General features: G+C 41.1%; 2 protein-coding genes across 2 annotated transcripts in view; one reads left to right on the forward strand and one right to left on the reverse strand.

Moving 5' to 3' along the window:
• Nucleotides 1-1,839: 1,839 nt before the first annotated feature.
• Nucleotides 1,840-6,259, forward strand: LOC125620187 (acidic mammalian chitinase-like). Its single transcript, XM_048814601.1, has 3 exons — nucleotides 1,840-1,913; nucleotides 2,578-2,734; nucleotides 4,989-6,259. The coding sequence occupies exons 2-3, from the start codon at nucleotides 2,588-2,590 to the stop codon at nucleotides 5,115-5,117; spliced, it is 276 nt and encodes a 91-aa protein (XP_048670558.1). The 5' UTR covers nucleotides 1,840-1,913; nucleotides 2,578-2,587; the 3' UTR covers nucleotides 5,118-6,259.
• Nucleotides 6,260-6,672: 413 nt separating this feature from the next.
• The window catches only part of Chia (chitinase acidic), a 39,839-nt gene continuing 31,418 nt past the window's right edge, over nucleotides 6,673-15,093 (reverse strand). The window contains exons 2-9 of the mRNA XM_015502169.2: nucleotides 12,578-12,634; nucleotides 11,745-11,910; nucleotides 9,322-9,446; nucleotides 9,019-9,142; nucleotides 8,554-8,739; nucleotides 7,955-8,074; nucleotides 7,731-7,872; nucleotides 6,673-7,018 (exon numbers count right to left, since the gene is read on the reverse strand). Of these exons, the coding sequence (XP_015357655.1) occupies nucleotides 6,762-7,018; nucleotides 7,731-7,872; nucleotides 7,955-8,074; nucleotides 8,554-8,739; nucleotides 9,019-9,142; nucleotides 9,322-9,446; nucleotides 11,745-11,910; nucleotides 12,578-12,634 (1,177 nt within the window). The 3' untranslated portion in view covers nucleotides 6,673-6,761. The remainder of the gene's footprint in view (nucleotides 7,019-7,730; nucleotides 7,873-7,954; nucleotides 8,075-8,553; nucleotides 8,740-9,018; nucleotides 9,143-9,321; nucleotides 9,447-11,744; nucleotides 11,911-12,577; nucleotides 12,635-15,093) is intronic.

Genomic DNA, 15,093 nt, shown 5'->3' on the forward strand with positions numbered 1-15,093 from the left:
AATACTTTACATTCCCACCAACGGTGAACAAAAGTTCTCTTTATTCCACATCTTTGACAAAACACTGGCTATCTTTCATATTTTTGATAATGGCTATTGTAAGAAAGTGAGGTGGTGGCTCCTTGTGGTTTTCATTGGCATTTCTCAGATGATTAGTGATGTCAAGTGTCTTTCCACATGTCAATCAGGCATTTTTTTTTCTTTTGAGAAATGTCTATTCAGGTTGTTTAATATTTGCATTTGCTGCCTGTGCTTTTGAAGTTACATTAAAAAAAAATCATCGTCCAGACCATTGTCATGAAGCCTTCCCCTATGTTTTCTTCTAGTATTTTTGCAGTTTCAGGTCTTAAATATTTAAACCACTTTGTGCACATGTTTTATATGGTGTGAAATAAGGATCCAGTTTCATTCTTCTGCTGTGGATAGGACTCTGCACTTCCAACAAACCCTTCCTAGATGATGCTGATGCTTCTGGTTCCAGAGATACACATACATTAAATAGCAAGTACATAGACAAAAATAGTACCTACCTTGCCTGCTCTAGTACTCATTCAAAAATATGGGTTCAATTTCTTAACTGTCCCACCCTTGTGTGTGTGTGTGTGTGTGTGTGTGTGCCCGCGCACATGTGTGTATGTCCCAGGAAACTAATAACCATCTTGGCAACTTGCATCAGGAAGCAAATTGTAGAGAATTACTAAACTTTAGACACTGTTGAGCCCAAGAATGAGAAGGGCTTCCTGCTATCTCGCAGTTAACAGTTTCACTCAGTTTAATCATATCAAGATATTGCTACCATCAGCAATAGCACTACCATGAATGCAAATACAAGAATTTAATTGTTATTATTCACAGTTGGAAGTAAACAGCTTTGGAATGTTGTTTCTGCACTGTGGACCATGGATTACGACCATGAGTATTCCATGTAACACTTCATATAAATGCGAGTCCCCGCCCCATTGCAACTGAAGTAGAATCTCTGGGAAAAGGACTATAAACCTGGAATGTTAATGTCCTCCTCAACTCTTGCACTGGATTCTCATGTAAACTTATGTTTGACAACTACTATTCCAGAAAATGTCATTCCAAGCCTATGAATTTGTATTAATTGTCATAGAGCCTGAGGATGTAATTATGCTCAAGCAACATTTATCATTTTATCGAATGGAATAGAATATAAGCTTTGAGGTACACACTTCACACATATAGCTGATACATTCTTTTTCATCTTTATTAATTTATTTTTATGTGGTGCTGTGGATCAAACCTCACACATGCAAGGCAAGTGCTCTACCATTGAGCCACAATCCCAGCCCTTTGCTGATACATTCTTTAAAAAAAAAAAATGTTCCACTGGGCACAGTGGCACGTGCCTATGATCTTAGCTACTCAAGATAATGAGGCAGGGAGGATCACTGGTTCAAAGTCAGCCTGAGAGACTTAGAAAGAGAGATCCTATCAAAATAAAATGAGAAAGGGGTTGGGATGAAGCTCAGTGGCAGAGATAAGGAAGACTGAGATAGCATGTGCAAGGCTCTGGGTTCAATTCTCAGTATCTCTCTCTCTCTCTCTCTCTCTCTCTCTCTCTCTCTCACACACACACACACACACACACACACACACACCACACTTCATAGTTTAGATTTCCGTTAGGAACCCTGAGCACATTTATGATGATAACAACATGAAGAAATTTTCTGAAGAAAGTATTCAGTACTTGAGGAAAAGTGTTCTATATAGTAATCATAGAATAGGAGCAAGACCCATACTAAAAACAACAATGTTATTTTAAAAGAGGCAATTCTGTGTTTTGAAATTTCTTTTTCTTTTTATTTTTTTTGTCTTTTGCTTTAAAGGAACAGCCAGCTGAAAACTCTCCTGGCCATTAGAGGCTGGAACTTTGGAACTGCCCTGTAAGTCCTCTCTGAAGAGCCTGTTGTCCATTTGTTATTGGAACAAGTTAGCCCAATGTGATCTCTGTCCCTTTAAAGCTTCACAATCTAAGGCAGGGACTAAAGGATGCACATTGAACAAATATGCTAACTTGATAGCTTACTATCCCAGAATGTCAACACTTACTAAGTAGAACATACTTAATTTCATATATTTAAATTTGGCTGGATATTCTGGGATCCTATCCATAGGTTTAGTTATCTGCTTCCATAAAGATCTTGTACTTTCAAGAGTACAGACCTGAGGAAAATCTTGTACAACTTCTATTTGTCTTTTGGGAGAAGAAAAGAGAAAGTCATGCACATAAGCAAGAAGAATCCTTTTAGGACACATTAATTTGGGGACCTATTTAGACATAGAACACAGTGAGCTGAACATCCAGGTATTCAAAGCATCAAGGACAGTTTGAGAGAAAGATTAGAGCAAGAGTATAACATTATAAAGGGAACACTGAGACACCATAGCTTGGAAAAATAGTGGTGACAGAGGATGCCCAGGAGCATGCATTCCTCTGGGATAGGGGTCCTGGTGAAGGGCTGAGTCAGAAATCGAGGAATCCACTTTTTACGTTCCAATGTGTTGAGACCATGAGGCCATATCCTGCTTTTTTGGTGTCTCCCTCAGTTTCTCCACAATGGTTTCCACTCCTGAGAACCGCCAGACTTTCATTGCCTCGGTCATCAGGTTCCTGCGGCAGTACGGGTTTGATGGGCTGGACTTGGTCTGGAAGTACCCTGGAAGTCCCCCTCAAGATAAGCATCTCTTCACAGTCCTGGTGCAGGTGAGGAAGGAAGAAATAGTCTTTAGCCCTAGATAATGGAAATCTTTTGTTTCCAAGGAGAACTGGATAGATGCATAAAGAAAATAACCTTAATTTAGAATTATAGGATTTTAGCATTGCAAAGATTCCTAGATGCCATGCATTCATATGTCAACAGCTTTTAATAACAATAACTGCATGTGTGCTAGGTGCCAGACATTCCTCTATATCATGTGTTAAGATCATAATTCATTTCATCATCGCCTGTACTCTACAATACAGATACTATAACTATGGTAATATTTATTTTACAGACGAGCAACTAAGGCATAGAAAGGTTATAAGAAACTTGCCCAAGATCACACAACTCGTGTCATAAACACCTACATCGTGGAGCTAGAGAGTCCACCACTTTTAAGAGTCATAGTAGACTAAGCTGCCTTTTATTACTGAGCACAAACATGCGTTATGCCAAATGTTGGTTTAGACATCAAGCTAAAGATAAGAAAGAGACACCGTTCTTGGCTTTAAAGCACACAGAATCTGAGGTGGAAGACTTAAACCTAACCAACAATTACAGTAATTTTGAAAATGCCATGATAAAAGTCCACAGAGTGTAAAAGTAACAGAGAGAAGCTACCTAAGTCTGCTCTGGACCCCAAATCAGAAAGCTCTTCCTAGGTAAAGTGATGCTTCCTTTAAAACAAAACGAAACCCATGTTAGCCAACTAAGTGAGCACAGGGCAGGCAGAAATGAAGACATGGAGACCCATGTGGGCCAATGGTGAGTGCTGGACTGTGAGGCTGCACAGATGCCCAGAGTCAGATCATGTGGGGACTTTATATTAATATAAAGAATTGGAGTTTACCCTCAAGGCAATGGGGTAGCTTTGAAGGATTTTAAATAGTAAAGAAAGATAATACAAATGAGCTTGGGAAAGGCTGCTCTGGCTTTAACCTTGGAGGATGAAGTGGAAGGAGGTGAGGAGGAAGGGACAGGGTTAGGCACCTGCTGAAGTAAACCAAGCAGGAGATGAGGAATGCCCAACAATGTCTGGACACCCAGGGAAGAAGGCTGTATTCAAGGTGTATAAAGATGATGAAATCAACAGGAATTAGGGACCAACCACAATTAGAATCATGAGAGAACTCCCAGTTTTCTGACTTTGAGGTCTGATTTGATTGTGGTGCTATTATCTAAGATGGTAACTACAGGGAGAAGCTTAGATTTGCAGTAAGAACAAGGATTGATTAACAAGAGTGGGAGGTATCTGGAATGCCCAGCTGGTGTTGGAAGAACACCTATCTGGAGTGCAGGGCAAAGATGTGATAGAGTGTGCCAAAGCCATCAGCAAGGGTAGATGATCACCAAGAAAATGAATGGAATGATGAAAGTCGGGGACTAAGCATGCTTTGGAGATTTAATCTCTCTCAAAACGGACTTTTTTACTCCATGTATCAGATTGTCAGCCATATTGTGAAGAGTTTCAGTGTTGCGTAGCTCACTACCTAAAGTCAGTTTACTTATTCATTACACAGGTCTGATGATCAGAGCTAGCATCTTTCTTCTTAGCTGGAACATGCCTCCAGTCATATAGTATAATGTCCAGTTATCAGGTTTTCAGTTCAGTGGTTCTGCCCACTGAAACAACAAAGAACAAAACCTCAAGATTTGCCATACATGGGTTCAATATTTCAAGAAACTCCTCTGGAATACACTCTGGCACACCCACATAATGCAATTACTAGAACTGACCTCAGTACTGCAAATTAGATAGAGTCACACAAAGTAGAGTTGAAAAAGTCTCTAGCACTGAATGGGGGTCTCTCATGTGGCAGTTACCACCTTTCTGATTGACCAATTCAGCATTTCCTTTGACATGTCAGTCAAAGGAAACAAATAGAACAAATGAAAGCAAATTTCTATACTGCTAAAAACAGGAGACAGGTTAATACGACAACTGTATCTTCTAAGTGTAATGATACACCTGGAGCTCCAACTAGTCACCTAAAACCTGGCTTGTGGTCATGAACTGGCTACTAACTTGCTGTGGTACTTGAAATAATTGTCTAATGCTATGGATATTAGATGTCTATAAAGTTGATTCATACCATCTAACCTATCAAACTTGATCAGGAATGTTGATAGAATAAATTAAGACAAAATATGTGAAAGCAGTTAGAAAAAGAAAAATGTATGTAAATATACTTTGATTGACAGTTAAGGAGTGGAAATCAGCTCATATGTGACCTAATATATCTTATTATTCTGTAGGAAATTTGTGAAGCTTTTGAGGAAGAGGCCAAGAAGACCAATAAGCCCAGGCTCTTGATCACTGCTGCATTTGCAGGTGGCATCTCCACCATTGAATCTGGCTATGAAATCCCCCAACTGTCCCATTGAGTGATGTACCTCATCTCAAACTCCTGTAGGTGACTTTGAGGCACAGTACACTTGTCCTTGGTCTGTGTTATTGTCGAGAGGGACTTTGTTTAGGAGGCTTTGGAGAGGGGTTTTCTGTCTGCACTGGTATGGGAAATGACCACTGGAGAGTCTTTTAAGTCATTTACCCCACCTCAGGTATCTGGACTACATCCATGTCATAACCTATGATCTCCATGGCCCCTGGGAGGGCCGCACTGGACATAACAACCCCCTCTATAAATACAGCACTGAAACTGGCTACAGTTCCTACCTCAATGTGGTAAGTCCCTGCACAGATGCAAATGCAGATCAGAGGTGAATGGAAATCACATGGAGATTCAGGCACAAAATCAGAGTGAATTCCATAAATGTGTCACTTAGACAAACTCCTCATGATACTGATCATATCTCAACTACATTTCATCAAAATATTTTGGGAAGAAGAACACTAACCCTTCAGTCATTAATATCATGCAATTTTATAGAACAGAGAATTAACATAACTAAGCCTTGGGTCCTCAGCTGGTTGGATCCTGGAACTAAGTTGCTGAGGCTGGCCTCGAACTCCCAATCCTCCTGCTCAGTCTCCTGAATCCAGTTACTGGGATTATAGGCATGCAGCATTGTGTCATATATTCTCATTACATTAGTTAGGATTTTTTCGTTTGCAAATAAGAGAAGCAAAACAGAGCCAGCTTAAGCAGCAAATAGGAATTTATTATATACATAGGGAGATTCTACAGAATCCAAATTCTACAGAATCCAAAGACAGAAAGACATCTGGGTCTCAGGAAGGAGCTAGAATCAGGAGTGGGAAAGCCATCAGGAGGCATTTGCTCCATGTTGCATCCTGGCTTTTCTCTGTGGCTTTGCTGCTGTCTTCTTGCTCAGACCAGCTCTGGGTCTTCCATGGAAGTGGAGAGAATGCTCTGGCCTCCTGGTCCTGGGGAGCCAAGCAGCTCTGCCTATGCCCTGTCTATGCCAGATTCCTCTGCAGAGGAGTCACATTGGCTCCTTCCTGGGAATGGTCACCAGGCTACAGACATAGCTGCTGCTGCTGCTTTGTTTTGGGGGGTTTTTTTTAGGGGGGGGGGTGCCAGGAGTGGGTTGGGGGTACTGGGGATTGAACTCAGGGGCACTCGACCACTGAGCCACATATCCAGCCTTATTTTGTATTTTATTTAGGGACAGGGTCTCACTGAGTTGCTTAGCACCTCACTTTTTAAAAGCTGAGGCTGGCTTTGAACTTGTCATTCTTCGGCTTCAGCCTCCTGAGCCTCTGGGATTACAGGCATGTGCCACTGCGGCCGGCAGACCTAGCTTCTTCAAACCCTCATTCCACCCCTGCACCCAGCACTCAAATTTCCTTCTTGCAGCCCCCTGCAGGTGGACAGAGGTAGACAGAAGACAGCCAGCTGTGCTGTTGGTTCCACCCCTTGCTCAAAGACTCTCCATGGCCACTCCAGCCCATGCACAACTGGCATTGTCACATCTAGAAAAGGTTTCCACCTAAATCATATTAAACCAAGAACACTCATTTTGACTGCTGGCTTTATTATAGAACTTTAGGGAGAATCAAAATGTCCTTTGTGAGAAGCAAAGGAGACTGAGACAGAGACAGGTTCATGGCCAATTGCAGCATAAACAGCTGGTGTCGAAGACAAGCCCTTGCTGGCAGTTATTCTGGTAGGTGATTCCATTCACGCAGTGCCAGAAGGCATTTCTGTTATCAGCCACGGGGTACAGGCCATCGGGTTTGTCTGCACAGAATCCACTGCCCCCAGAGCTGCCACCAGAGCTCCCGCTCCCGCTCCCGCTCCCACCTGCATTTCCGCCAGAAGGAGTAGTGACTGGCTCACTGGGAGCGGGGGCTGTGCAACCTGAAACATACAGCACACAGGTCAGACCAGTGGGTCTGGTCCAGAGGGGAAAACCGGGGGCAAGTTTCGGGAGATGGGCTGCAGTTAGCTTTGGAGTCCCTCACTTGAAGATCAGAAGGGAGCTCCATACTGAATTCAGAAAAGCTGTCATGTCAAGTCAGCCTGAATTCCCCTAAAAGCAAGTCTATCGTCCCTTACGACATCAAAGTCATTAAGAAAGTACACTAAGTGCACTTTGTATAAAACACCTTTTTAGGATGAGGGTACAAGTGGCGAACAAGTAAGCTCTAAGAGAAAACCTGGTAACAACTTAGAGAGCTGGTATGTCTCCTCAATGACGGATTAGAGACATGAGAGAAGTAGAGAGGAGTTCTTGTTGGATCTCTCCAGGTGGGTTGAAAGACTTTGAAGAAAGGATTGTAGAGGCAGGTTTTTACTCTGAAGATCAGTATAATTTCCGTGGGCTCTCACACAACCTTAAGACTTAGCAGTGTAAAGAACAACCCAGGTTGGCCTGGTTTTCCACATGGGAATAAAATTCTTGATGTGGAAGTTCAGGTCTTGGGAAAGGACTGCCCGCACCTGTCTCTTACTTGGGCAAGAACAGTGTAAGGAAATGGGAAGTCTCCCTGTGTCCTCAGTGGGCAGATGGCAAGGCTGCCTTCTGAATTAGGAAAATTCATACACCCAGGTACCCCCTGCTGTCACTTACTGTCACTCTGCAGGCCCAGGACTTCCTTCAGGGTGGAGATCAGGGGGAACTTGCCCTCGTCGCAGAAAGTGCCAGTGAAGTCATCTAGGTCAATGGCCCAGACCATGGCACCTCCAAATTTGTTCTGCTTAAGCCACTGAGCCTGTGTAAGGACAGAGGACAACAGGAGTTGGATTTCCTAGGGTCCCATGCTGGATCACCACATAGCTGAGGGCTGACCTTACCTTGATATTGAAGCTCTTAATGTTGTCATAGCCAATCCAGTCATTGCCCTGATAGGCATAGGGCACCTCTTGAGGGGCATCCCATTCTTGAGTGGCTCCATTTTTCAGAAAGGTGCAGATCTTAAATAATTAAACAGATTCAAATATTTAAAATATTATTTCCATGGGGGAAAATTATACACTTATGCCTTTGATTTTTGTTGTTGTTTTTTTTTCTTGTCTCTAATTGGGTTTTCCTCAATTACCTATTTATGGTAAGGAAGCTCAAGTTGTGTTTCAGATATTCATATGTTGTCCCCATTCTGCAAGCTTGATTGGAGCAATCAACAGTAAAATGAGAGATGCATTTATTTTATTCTTTGTGTGCTAGTGTAAATGACATTAAGTCTATTGCTTGAAGAGATATTCATTACTAAGTGGATTAAGTTATTAAGTATGCTATTGAAATACTTTAAGAATTTGGAATAACACTGCTCAGAGCAAGTAGGTACTAGACAGAAAGAACATTCATGATTTCATTAGATTTTAGCACTAAGGCCTTCTACTGTTCAGCACCGTGCGCAGAATTCACAGAGAACTGTGTAGAACAAACTACCCACCTCATAGTAGGCCCAGAACCCAGCCTCCCTGGTATAGGGTCCAGCAGGGCCAGCACCAGAAGTAGGGGCACCAATTCCATTGTCGGAAGGGTTTCTCAGAAGGAAGTTGTGTCCATAAGTTGGGAAACCAACGATGAGCTTTTCAGCTGAGGCCCCATTGTCCCTCCAGTACTTCATGACATAATCCTGAAATGGCACTTGAGTTAGCTATAGGCTCCAACCAGCTGAGGACCCAAGGCTTAGTTATGTTAGCTCTCTGTTCTATAAAATTGCATGATATTAGTGACTGAAGGGTTAGTGTTCTTCTTCCCAAAATATTTTGATGAAATTAGTTGAGATATGATCAGTATCATGAGGACTTTGTCTAAGTGACACATTTATGGAATTCACTCTGATTTTGTGCCTGAATCTCCATGTGATTTCCATTCACCTCTGATCTGCATTTGCTTCTGTGCAGAGACTTACCACATTGAGGTAAGCATTGCTTCCAGTTTCAGTTGGGTATTTGTAGAGGGGGCTGTTCTCACCAGTGTAGCCTTCCCAGGAGCCATGGAGATCATAGGTCATGACATGGATGTAGTCCAGATACCTGAGGTGGGGTAAATGACTTAAAACACTCTCCAGTGGTCATTTCCCATACCCGAGCAGACAGAAGACACCTCTCCAAAGCCTCCTAAACAAAGTCCCTCAACAATAACACAGACCAAGGACAAGTGTACTCCGCCTCAAGGACACCTATAGGAGTTTGAGATGAGGTACATCACTCACTGGGACAGTTGGGGAATCTCGTAGCCAGATTCAATGGTGGAGATGCCACCTGCAACTGCAGCAGTGATCAATAGCCTGGGCTTATTGGTCTTCTTGGCCTCTTCTTCAAAAGCTTCACGAATTTCCTACAGAATTGTAGGATATATTAGGTCACATATGAGCTGATTTCCACTCCTTAACTGTCAATCAAGTATATTTACATACATGTTTCTTATTCTATCTGCTTTCATATTTTTTGTCTTAATTTATTCTATCAACATCCCTGATCAAGGTTGATAGGTTAGATAGTATTAATCAACTTTATAGATATCTAATATCCATAGCATTAGACAATTTCTCTAAATCCCAGAGAAAGTTAGTAGCCAGTTCATGACCACAGCCTGGGTTTTAGGTGACTAGTTGGATCCTCAGGTTTATCATTACACTGAGATCTACAGTTGCTATAGTAACCTCCACTTTTTAGCAGTATAGAAATTTGCTTCCATTTGTTCTATGGGTGAACTACCTTATAAGACTGACACCCCATCAAATAAAATGCTAAATTGGCCAATCAGGAAGGTGGTAACTGCCACATGAGAGACCCCCATTCAGGGCTAGAGACTTTTTAACCTCTATTTTGTGTGACTCTAATCTAATTTGCAGTACTGAGCTCAGCTCTAATAATTGCATTATGTGGGAGTGCCATAGTGTATCCCAGAGGAGTTTCTCTGAAAATTGTCATGGGTCTATCGGTTGAAGGAAGCAGGTCATTTAACTGAAGAAGAGAAATTGTAGGCAGGATTTTATTGCTGTCTTGAAATATTGAACCCATGTATGGCAAATCTTGAGGTTTTGTTCTTTGTTGTTTCAGTGGGCAGACCACTGAACTGAAAACCTGATAACTGGACATTATACTATATGACTGGAGGCATGTTCCAGCTAAGAAGAAAGATGCTAGCTCTGATCATCAGACCTGTGTAATGAATAAGTAAACTGACTTTAGGTAGTGAGCTACGCAACACTGAAACTCTTCACAATATGGCTGACAATCTGATACATGGAGTAAAAAAGTCCGTTTTGAGAGAGATTAAATCTCCAAAGCATGCTTAGTCCCCGACTTTCATCATTCCATTCATTTTCTTGGTGATCATCTACCCTTGCTGATGGCTTTGGCACACTCTATCACATCTTTGCCCTGCACTCCAGATAGGTGTTCTTCCAACACCAGCTGGGCATTCCAGATACCTCCCACTCTTGTTAATCAATCCTTGTTCTTACTGCAAATCTAAGCTTCTCCCTGTAGTTACCATCTTAGATAATAGCACCACAATCAAATCAGACCTCAAAGTCAGAAAACTGGGAGTTCTCTCATGATTCTAATTGTGGTTGGTCCCTAATTCCTGTTGATTTCATCATCTTTATACACCTTGAATACAGCCTTCTTCCCTGGGTGTCCAGACATTGTTGGGCATTCCTCATCTCCTGCTTGGTTTACTTCAGCAGGTGCCTAACCCTGTCCCTTCCTCCTCACCTCCTTCCACTTCATCCTCCAAGGTTAAAGCCAGAGCAGCCTTTCCCAAGCTCATTTGTATTATCTTTCTTTACTATTTAAAATCCTTCAAAGCTACCCCATTGCCTTGAGGGTAAACTCCAATTCTTTATATTAATATAAAGTCCCCACATGATCTGACTCTGGGCATCTGTGCAGCCTCACAGTCCAGCACTCACCATTGGCCCACATGGGTCTCCATGTCTTCATTTCTGCCTGCCCTGTGCTCACTTAGTTGGCTAACATGGGTTTCGTTTTGTTTTAAAGGAAGCATCACTTTACCTAGGAAGAGCTTTCTGATTTGGGGTCCAGAGCAGACTTAGGTAGCTTCTCTCTGTTACATTTACACTCTGTGGACTTTTATCATGGCATTTTCAAAATTACTGTAATTGTTGGTTAGGTTTAAGTCTTCCACCTCAGATTCCGTGGGCTTTAAAGCCAAGAGCATGTTTGTGCTCAGTAATAAAAGGCAGCTTAGTCTACTATGACTCTTAAAAGTGGTGGACTCACTAGCCCACGAGGTAGGTGTTTATGACATGAGTTGTGTGATCTTGGACAAGTTTCTTATAACCTTTCTATGCCTTAGTTGCTCGTCTGTAAAATAAATATCATCATAGTTATAGTATCTGTATCTCTATTGTAGAGTACAGGTGATGATGAAATGAATTACGATCTTAACACATGATATAGAGGAATGTCTGGCACCTAGCACACATGCAGTTATTGTTTTTAAAAGCTGTTGACATATGAATGCATGGCATCTAGGAATCTTTGCAATGCTAAAATCCTATAATTCTAAATTAAGGTTATTTTCTTTATGCCACGATCCAATTCTCCTTGGAAACAAGAGATTTCAATTATCTAGGGCTAAAGAGACTATTTCTTCCTTCCTCACCTGCACCAGGACTGTGAAGAGATGCTTATCTTGAGGGGGGCTCCCACGAGACCCAGGGTACTCCCAGTCCAAGTCCAGCCCATCAAACCCGTACTGCCGCAGGAACCTGATGACCGAGGCAATGAAAGTCTGGCGGTTCTCAGGAGTGGAAACCATGGTGGAGAAACTGAGGGAGACACCAAAAAAGCAGGACATGGCCTCATGGTCTCAATACGTTGGAACATAAAAAGTGGATTCCTCGATTTCTGCCTCAGCCCTTCACCAGGACCCCTATCCCAGAGGCATGCATGCTCCTCGTTTTCTCCTGGGCATCCTTTGTCACCACTACTCTTCCAAGCTATGGTGTCTCAGTGTTCCCTTTATTCTGTTATGGTCTTGCTCTAATCTTTCTCTCAAACTGTCCTTGATGCTTTGAATACCTGGGTGTTCAGCTCACTGTGTTCTATGTCTAAATAGTTCCCCAAATTCACGTGTCCTAAAAGGAATCTTCTTGCTTATGTGTATGACTTTCTCTTTTCTTTACCCAAGAGACAAATAGAAGTTGTACAGATTTTCCTCAGGTCTGTACTCTTGGAAGATCATTATGGAAGCAGATAATTAAACCTATGGATAGGATCCCAGAATATCCAACCAAATTTAAATGTATGAAATTAAGTATGTTCTACTTAATAAGTGTTGACATTCTGGGATAGTAAGCTATCAAGTTAGCATACTTGTTCAATGTGCATCCTTCAGTCCCTGCCTTAGATTGTGAAGCTTAAAGGGACAGAGATCACATTGGGCTAACTTGTTCCAATAACAAATGGTCAACAGGCTCTTCAGAGAGGACTTACAGGGCAGTTCCAAAGTTCCAGCCTCCAATGGCCAGGAGAGTTTTCAGCTGGCTGTTCCTTTAAAGCAAAAGACAAAAAAAAAAAAAAGAAAGAAAGAGAAATTTCAAAATACAGAAGTGCTTCTTTTTAAAATAACATTGTTGTTTTTAGTTTGGGTCTTGCTCCTATTCCATGATTACTATATAGAACACTTTTCCTCAAGTACTGAATACTTTCTTCAGAAAATTTCTTCATGTTGTTATCATCATAAATGTGCTCAGGGTTCCTAAAGGAAATATAAACTATGATGTGTGTGTGGTGTGTGTGTGTGTGTGTGTGTGTGTGTGATACTGAGAATTGAATCCAGGGCCTTGCACATGCTATCTCAGTCTTCCTTCTCTCTGCCCCTGAGCTCCATCCCAACCCCTTTTTCATTTTATTTTGATAGGGTCTGTCTTGCTAAGTCTCTCAGGCTGGCTTTGAACCAGTGATCCTCCCTGCTTCATTGTCTTGATGAGATCATAGGCATGTGCCACTGTGCCCAGTGGAACATTTTTTTTTTTTTAAGAATGTATCAGCAAGGGGCTGGGCTCAATGGTAGAGCACTTGCCTTGCATGTGTGAGGTTTGATCCACAGCACCACATAAAAATACATTAATAAAGAAAAATTAATAAAGAGAAAAAAGAATGTATCAGCTATATGTGTGAAGTGTGTCCCTCAAAGCTAATATTCTATTCCATCTGATAAAATGATAAATGTTGCTTGAGCATAATTATGTCCTCATAATTATGTCCTCTGTGATAATTAATACAAATTCTTAGGCTTGGAATACCATTTTCTGGAATAGTAGTTCTCAAACGTAAGTTTACATGAGAATCCAGTTCAAGAGTTGAGGAGGACATTAACATTCCAGGTTTAGAGTCCTTTTCTCAGAGATTCTGCTTCAGTTGCAATAGAGTAGGGACTCGCATTTATATGAAGTGTTACATGGAATACAGATGGACGTAATCAATGGACCATCCTGCAGAAACAATAATCTAAAGGAGTTTATTTTCTACTGTGATTAATAGCAATTAAATTCTAGTATTTGCACTCATTGTAGTGTTATTGCTGATGGTAGCAATCTCTAGAAGTCTTCCTTATCTCAGACATGATTAAACTGAGTGAAACTCTTAACTACAAGGTAGCAGGAAGCCCTTCTCATTCTTGGGCTCAAAAGTGTCTAAAGTTTAGTAATTCTCTACCCATTGCTTCCTGATGCAAGTAGCCAAGATGATTTTTAGTTTTCTGGGACATACACGCATGCACGTGTGTGCACATACACACAGACACACACACACATACACACACCAAAAAATAAATAAATAAATAAATAACAGTGGGGCAGTTAAGAAATTGAACCCATATTTTCTGAATGTGTACTAGAGCAGGCAAGGTAGGTACTATTTTTGTCTATGTACTTGCTATTTAATGTGTATCTCTGGAACCAGAAGCATCAGCATCATGTAGGAAGGGTTTGCTGGAAGTACAGAATCCTATCCACAAGCAGAAGAATGAAATTGGATCCTTATTTCACACCATATAAAACATGTGCACAAAGTGGTTTAAAGATTTAAGACTTGAAACTACAAAAATACTAGAAGAAAACACAGGGGAAAGCTTCATGACAATGGTCTGGATGATGATTTTTTTTTTCAATGTAACTTCAAAAGCACAGGCAGCAAATGCAAATATTAACAAATGGGTTGGCATTAACCTAAAGCCTTTGCACAACAAAGGAACCAATCAGAGTGAGGAGTAACAGAGTGGAGAAACAACCTATGGAATGGGAGGAAATATTTGTGAACCAAACATTGATAAGACCTTAATATTTCAAATATATAAGGAGCTCAGAGCAATTCAGTAGGGAGAAAACAAATAACTTTATTAAAGAACCTGAATAGACCTTTCTCAAAAGAAAAAAAATGGCTAATGGACATGTGGAAAGACACTTGACATCACTAATCATCTGAGAAATGCCAATGAAAACCACAAGGAGCCACCACCTCACTCTTCTTATAATAGCCATTGTCAAAAATATGAAAGATAATCAGTGTTTTCTCAAAGATGTGGAATAAAGAGAACTTTTGTACACCATTATGTGGGAATGTAAAGTAATAGTCATTATGGAAAACAGTATGAAGGCTCCTAAAAAAGTTACAAATAGAACTACCATATGATCCAGCAATCTCATTACCGGGTTTCTACCCAAAGGACATGAAATCAATATCTTGAAGAGATATTGGCACTACCTATTAATTGTGGCATTATTTGCAATAGTCAAGATGTGGAATCAACCCAAGTGTCCATCAGTGTAAGAGTGGATGAACAAAAATTTGTAATACATACACAATGAAATGCTATTCAGCCATAAAAAGAATGAGTCTCTCATTTACAACAACCTGGGCGAAAATAGAAGTGTTAAATTAAGTGATAAGAGCCAGGCATGGAGAGAAAAATAGCACAAAAGTTCACTTACAAGTGGAATAGAAAAAAA

The sequence above is a fragment of the Marmota marmota genome, unplaced genomic scaffold, assembly GCF_001458135.2.
Source record: "Marmota marmota marmota unplaced genomic scaffold, marMar, whole genome shotgun sequence".
In the NCBI taxonomy this organism is placed as follows: domain Eukaryota; kingdom Metazoa; phylum Chordata; class Mammalia; order Rodentia; family Sciuridae; genus Marmota; species Marmota marmota.